Raw genomic sequence first — 7,280 nt, forward strand, 5'->3', positions numbered from 1 at the left:
TGTATCTCTTCCGATCTGAAAGGGAAGACAGTAAACATGTCAGCAGCAAATCGATAAGACAATTATTCTGTAATGAATTCCAGACACTGTAAATTAACCTGACAAGTGGCTCCGGCACCCTCGGGCTTTTTCAGCCCCTGGAAACCTTCGAGATGCTCCTGGGTCAGGGTCAGTTCCCTTCCCCGTCCATCAGCGAGAACAGGCAGTGCTGCCCTGTGAGGCCGCCAGTTCCCCGGCCCCGGGGGCCTGGCTGGGGAGGAGCCTGACCCTCCCTCACCCCAACCTCAGCCCCCAGGCCCTCCCCTCGGTGCGCAGGGCCCCGCCTGATCCGGTACCCGCAGGACCGCTGGCCTCACAGCGCCCAGAGCAGCCCGGATCTCACCCCACACCCGCGCCCCCATCTCTGCCCCCGGCCCCTCTTCACACACCGCGGCCCCGAAAGGCAGCTGAGCCCACGACCCATCTGCCCTCCGTGGGGACCTGGTCCCCAAGTGGAGGCTGACACGGGGGAGGTAGGGGCCGTGCATCGCGAGGGCGTTTCCGCGTCTCTGCGGAAGCAGGGCCGGGGCGCTGCCGCTGTGCCCTCCTGTGTCCTGCACGTGACCCGGCGCCCAGGACCGACCTCCTGGAGAGTCCGGCCCGGGCCTCCGGACAGACCCCCAACTCTCCCCGCCCAGCACGCTCCCTGCCCTGCCTGTTCTTCACGTGGCCGAGCAGGACCCTGGGTCACTGCCTCACTCCCTTCCTAGCGTCCCCTCCCTGGGCTGGTGAAGCAGGAGCCCCGGGAGCCGGGCGGGAAGACGCAGCACAGCCTCCTCAGGACACTTCTGGCTCCCCCTCTCCTGGTTTCAATCTAGTCCTTTCCTTCCTGCCCAGCAGCTCAGCGCTCAGTGACTTAACGCGATGAGACGCTTCCTCAGGAGCCCTAACAGGGCTGCCTTCCACCTGCTTTCTCACCTCTATTTATTGGTCATGATTCCAGACTCCCCAGAAAGCAGCAGAGAACATTCAGTTTTCCCAAGTGAGATCCGGGTCCTGGGGGCGGGAGGCAGGTGGATGCCGGCCCCCGGGGAGCAAGGGGGCGGGCATCGGGGAGTCTTATGCGTCCGGACGGTGTCCCCCAGCTGCCCAGGCCTCCTCTCCTGCAGGGACCCCGCTCCTGCTGCCTTTGACAAGGGGATCTGGCTGCTCTGGCCATCTTAACAAGTCCTCAGCCTCAGCTAGAGGAGTTTCCTCCAAGATTTTATCATTTATTGCTTCGTTTTTGAAGTAAAAACGAACCATCCCTTTAAAAGTAACACATTGATACCGACTTCTCAGCAGCTGCTCCTTTCAATGATGGATTTTCCAGGATCTAAAGATCGAATCTAAATCATTCATGATATTTTGTTCCCCAGATTCAGGTGTCTGATTTTAACTGTATTGACTTTATGAAAACATGCAGCTGCAGCTTCCCTGAGAGATGCCGTGTGGGAGCACATCTTTGGTTTTCTAGGGCTTTGCTGCTAGGAGCTGTCCATGCCGGGACCTTGGGCTTCTGACCAGGGAGCTCCGTAGGGCCATCGCACCTCCTCCTGGCGGGGCTGGATCCCTGAGCGGCATTTCTGCATATGTTCATCCGTTTGCTTGTCCTTCATCCATTCCGTGGCCTCTTGCTCATCTTGCCCGCTGGTCTTGGCGCTGTGCTGGCTTTGGGGCTGCAGAGAGGCAGAGCCCAGCCCTTAGAGGACTCGCCGTCTAGTGAGGGAGACCGTGCTGGTCGCAGCACCAAGGGACGAGGGCCTTGGAGGTTGCTTAGCTGGGCAGCATGGCACCCATCCGTCTCTGGACTTCTCTCTCATGCTTACGTGCAGAAACCGCCCTGTGGAGAGCTGAGCTGTCTGAGTCGGGGTAGGCCGGGCCCCAGTTAGCGTACGATGATTTGCAGCGCGTATCAGAGGCAGCCAGCACTCAGACAGCCCCTGGGGCATTGCCTCCACACCAGCTCTGTTCTGGGCTCCGCAGACACTGGGGGGCCCGGATCCTTCTCTCGGAACTCACATTCCAAGGCAGAGCCTCAAGGCTGAGGCTGCAGGTGCCCCGGCGCTGGGTGTGTCTCCTACCCCCAGGACCGGGTGTGACTCCTAGGCTGTTCTGTGCTCCGTGGGCACCTGGCATCAGCATTTCCCTCAGCATCACCACCAGTTGGATTGGGGTGGTCAGCCTGAGTGTGCCCAGAGGATGCGCTGGCTCCCAGAAGCCCAGTGCCAGCTGCAGTCCAGCAGAAGCAGAGCTGTCTGCTTGGCCCAGAGCTGGCCTTGCAGGGACCCTGTCTTGTGCGTCCGGGTAGTCAGCTCCTGACCCAAGGCCTCCTGCAGGGAGGAACCAGGTCTCACTCCCAGCAGGGCCTTTTCCGCTCCCACCTGGACCCACCCTGCCTGCCCACCCTCCCTGTTCCTCTTGCAGGTTGACAGCAAAAGCTGTGGCCGTGCTGCTGCCCATCCTGGGAACCTCGTGGGTCTTTGGCGTGCTTGCTGTCAACAACCAGGCTGTGGTCTTTCAGTACATGTTTGCCATACTCAACTCCTTACAGGTAAGGGCCCAATGGGACTATCGGCTTTGTGAGTGCACGTACAGAGCAGGTTGCCTCTGAGGCAGGAGGGAGACCCTGTGCCCTGTCCCCTCCACACGCACGCACCTCGTGGACCCCTAGCGTGGAGGGTCCCCAAGGCCTGAGGACACAGGCATGGATGGGGCGTGCACCAGGGTCTCTGAGCAAATGGGCTACGCAGGACCCCATTCACAGCAGGGCTGCCTCGTCCTCCTGGACAGTATCTGTGGAGGGGCACCCAGGCCTGAAAGGAAGACGGTCAGCACGTGGGCAGCCCCTGAAAGGGAGCCAGGCGTGGAGAGGTGGTGATGGGGGTACCTTGGGTTCTGAGTTCTCATCTGCTCTCTGCATGGAAGGACAGCAAGGGTAACAGCCTGGAAACCAGAGACTTGGGATGCCCAGAGTCTGAGTCTCCAGAGCCACAAGCCCCCAAAGGAAGGGTGGAGGCGGGCGCCCATGGCCATACACAGCCTACGCAGCCGAGCCGAAGGCTTAATCCACCCCGGCCCTCACCACGTTGTCCTTGCTGCATCTGGGCTTCACAACCAGTGACTATGTCAGGCTTCTAATTTGTAAGAAGCCCCCATGCATAGTTTCCTTCTGGCTGTTTATAACAAAAGGGGGTCGGCTGTCCTGGCCGCAGCCCTACACACCCCAGGTCCTGGGATCCTCACTTATCCTCTGTGTCCCGTAAAGTTTCCTCTTCCGTAACATGGGAACAATGACAGGACCCACTTTGCGGGGGGCTGCTTTTTAGCACTAAATGAGATGACTCACGTGCAGTGTTCGTCTAGTGCGGACACAGAGGGGCAGAGTCTCTAGACGTTTGGGGAGACCCTCAGCTTGTGTCTGTTTTCACTGTTACCGTCATCCTCAGTTTGCAGGTGAGGACACCAGGTCTCGCTTTAGGCGATGCGCTCCTGCCCTCGCATTTGTCCGCCCCAGCATGTTTGCTCCTCTCTGAGGTTAAGCCTGTCTGGGCGCCCACCTGTCTTTGTATCTTGGTCATGGCGGCTGCCTGCGTTTAGGTTAGATCACAGGATGCCCTTCCACGCTTATGGACTCCAGACCGTAGGGTCCAGCATCACAGCTCACTCACTCCCACATGCTCCCCGACACCAAGCCGTGCCAATGCCACTCTCAGAGCCCATAGGTGGCGTTGGAAAGAACCCTCACAGAAAGTGTTTGTAACAAAATGCAAGTGGCTCTAATTCTGTGTTTTCCTCCCCAGGGATTTTTCATCTTCCTTTTTCACTGTCTCCTGAATTCAGAGGTATGTCTGCTCCACTTCGTGACAGTATGAAGCTGGTTTTTCATTTCTGAAAGGGCACAGAGAGCAGGAACAGTGTTGCCGCATCAGGCTGGCGTCCGGGAATGTAACCCTGAATAAGCCTTGGTGTTGGTGACAGGTTGTGTGCAGGGAGGCTGCTTTCCGTCAGCTCTTTCTCTCTCATCCCGGTTGCTAAGCAACATACACACATCCTCCTTCACTGATGTCACACGGGCACTGCTGGCTGTGTGTGTGGAGGACCAGGGGAGATGGTGACAGGGTGGAGTAGCTGAGCTGGAGATTCAGGACCTTGCTTGGCATCTGGCATATTAGGGAGAGTAAGATGCAGATGTGCTCCCAGCAGATCCTCCCCAGAGGCATTCAGGAAGCTGGCCTGGGGTGTAAGGAGGACTCCTGACTGCAGGGGTTAGAGAGGGGACTTTTATGATGTGGCCTCCAAGGGCATTGGGGTACCTGGAGTGGGCTCATTCCTCTTGGTGCAGTCTGGGGCATTGCACCTGCTGTGTACTTGGCCGTGGGGATGGTGGGAGGTGCCCTAGATCCTGTCGCTCGGGACCCATAGTCCGTGGGAGAAGTTTTACCTGTAAATTGTGGGAGTGGCATTGTGTTCCTTGGCATTTGAGTCCCTTCCAGGCTGTGGTCCTGGGGAAATGCCTCTGGAACGGTGACTGAGAACAGGGCAGAAGCACCACCCGCCTCTGTGCTTTTCCAGGAGGGTCCATCCATTTGCACGAGGATAGGTCAGGCGGGGAGGGAGATGGGGGAGGGGCAGGATGAGTCGCCCAGGACGATGGCGGCCAGCGGAGGAGCCGTCACGTGTTTGCAAAGACCAGGTAGCAGCCCAAGCAGGGCCTGAGACTGATCCACATGGCAGAGGGGGCAGGAGGGAGCGGCAGCCTCAGAACCACACACGGCCCCGCCCCACGCGCGCGTTTCTTCATTTACTTCTTTGTGTGGTTTCTGTGCCGGTCACACGCTCGGCCCCCAGGCTGTTCACCGTCGAGTGTGTCCCGTCTCCCCACCCAGCTCTGTGAGGTCAGCAAAGGGCAGGCCAGGTCCAGCTTTCTCCCCGTGCAGGGCTGGGAACGGCGCGGGGACGCAGCCTGTATCTGTCACACGAACCAGTGACACGTCCGTAGCGCAGCTCCGGAACCACTGACTCTGTTTGGATCTGATGCCTCCGAGTCCTGTCCTCACTCTGCAGCACAAATTCCTCGGGACCTTTTAGAATGACCTCTTGTTGCTTTTGCAACTTCTGAAATTGCTTCTAATGAGGCTTCCATTCTGCCTTTGAAGGTGAGAGCTGCTTTCAAGCATAAAACCAAGGTCTGGTCCCTCACGAGCAGCTCCACCCGCCAGGCCAACGTGAAGCCCTTCAACTCGGACATCGTGAGTGCATGTGGTGTCTCGTGTACGCCCCTCCTGCGCTGGCCGATCCTGCTCTGGGTGCCTTCCATCCTCGGCCCACACTGACCCAGGCCTCTTGTTCTCTGTCCTCATCAGCTGGGACTTGCTTTCCAGCTTCACTGAGCTGTGCGCAGCCTCTGCCTTACAGAGGACCACGTGGTCCTGAGGCTGCGTCTCTTACAGCCCGAGCCCCAGGCCCTCCGCTCATTCCTTCCCCGAGCTCCAGCGTCTGCACCATCAGTGTCGGGCAGACGGCTGCCCAGGTCGGGGTGATGGAGGCTCGGCTTGGGTGCTGGGCTTTTCACACCTGACAGAGGCCTGCAGGCGGCACGAGCTGATGTCACACCCACAACAGGGTGCCCCTCCTCACGAAGTCACCTGGCCCCCTCTCCTGCCCCGTTTCCCAGGGCCAGTGCTTCTTATGTTGACTTAGTGGGATGGAAGGATCAATTGACCGGGGGGCAGACACTGGACATCCTGATGGTGTCCTATAAGAGGCACAAAAGTCACTGGACACAGCCCGGCCTCTACATCAGGTCGCCTCCCCCTACAGATGCCTGAGAAATTGGGTCTGGATGGTCAGGGGTCTGAACAAGCCACTCACCTCCCAGCGCTGGGCTTGGTTCACCTTCCTCCTGTGGGAAGTGGTCCCTCATCCCTCCGCCCTGCAGACCCCCAGGCAGGGCCCCCGGGCAGCCTGGAGCAGGCAATATCCTGGGTTCTCACTGCACTGCAGCCTCCCACCTGTCAGCTAGGCCCTCGCTCAGGGGTCCCATCCTCAGGAAGTCCCTTCTGGACAGCACTGAACAAAGGTGCTCCCACCGCACTCCAGCATCCTGTGCCTGCTACCCTTGGCCGTTGTTTGGTTTATTCATTTGCTTGATGGCCGTGGTCTGCCTCCCCCATTGGAACGCGAGCTCCCCGGGGGCAAGGGTCTGGTTGGCTTTGTTCACTGGTGTGACCCCATAGCCTAGAACAGGCCCCGGTGCCCAGCCTGCTTGATAAATCAGTGTCGAAGGAATAAGTGAATAAACGGATGGATGAACAGAGGCGTGAATGAGTGAATGAATGAATGAGTGAACAACAGATTGATGAATGAATGACTGCCTGGGTGAGTGCACCCCAGAACCTGGGAGCCACGAGGCAGGGGAACCTGTGCAGAGAAGGTGGAGAGAGCTGTGCCCTCTGGGTCCTCATTTTTCTGGGGAGCGGTGGGGCCGCCCCCAGGAGGATCCCCAGGCAACTTTCTGGCACAAGGCTTTGCTCTCAGCACTCCTGTGGGACTTGGGTTTCTCGTCTCAGAGCAGTCTCCATTTCTCCGTCCTCTGTGTGGTCTGCAGGTGAACGGGACCCGGCCTGGTACAGGCTCCACCAAGCTCACCCCTTGGGACAAGAGCAGCCACTCGGGGCACCGCGTGGACCTGTCTGCCGTGTGAGCAGAGAGGCCGCGGACCCGGCAGCCTGCCGCTCAGAACCCCCGGACCCGCTGCAGACAACACGCAAGCATCGCTCCGCCTTCGCAACTGGGACCCTTTCCTCGTCGCTCTCTGGACCTGGGGGTCACGGCCCTCCCCCCTGCCCCCCCCCCGTGACAGCATCCTCTCCTGCGACCCGCTCCTGTGACAGAGCCCACTACTGGGCCCGCAGCCTGATACACGGCGAGGGACGGGCCCCCCCGGAACACACAGCGGCCCCTCCCCTTTGTCACTGCAAGTGCGCAGAGCCCCAGACCCTCCACACCGTGCACAGAGGACCCATGGCACCATGAGGGAAGTTTAGCCTCGGCGGGCACCACCATGGGGACTTGGGACCAGAGAGGTGGGGTCCCGCAGGGGAGTTTGGGCAGAGGCCCCTGGGGGCGCGTGGGGAAGTGCCCGAGGATGTTTTCCACCTGCTGACTCCACCCAAAGCAGGGCCCCGATGGCAGGCACCTGCTGACGCCCAGGGCAGTTGGGCTGGAGGCACCTGCTGCCCCGCCCCTGTCTGTGCGAG

General features: G+C 59.8%; 1 protein-coding gene across 1 annotated transcript in view; it reads left to right on the top strand.

Moving 5' to 3' along the window:
- The window catches only part of ADGRD1 (adhesion G protein-coupled receptor D1), a 139,301-nt gene extending 132,577 nt beyond the window's left edge, over nucleotides 1-6,724 (top strand). The window contains exons 22-25 of the mRNA XM_007455454.1: nucleotides 2,446-2,572; nucleotides 3,822-3,863; nucleotides 5,178-5,270; nucleotides 6,629-6,724. Of these exons, the coding sequence (XP_007455516.1) occupies nucleotides 2,446-2,572; nucleotides 3,822-3,863; nucleotides 5,178-5,270; nucleotides 6,629-6,724 (358 nt within the window). The remainder of the gene's footprint in view (nucleotides 1-2,445; nucleotides 2,573-3,821; nucleotides 3,864-5,177; nucleotides 5,271-6,628) is intronic.
- Nucleotides 6,725-7,280: the final 556 nt, after the last annotated feature.

Source organism: Lipotes vexillifer, unplaced genomic scaffold (assembly GCF_000442215.2).
Source record: "Lipotes vexillifer unplaced genomic scaffold, Lipotes_vexillifer_v1.1 scaffold671, whole genome shotgun sequence".
Lineage (NCBI taxonomy): Eukaryota > Metazoa > Chordata > Mammalia > Artiodactyla > Lipotidae > Lipotes > Lipotes vexillifer.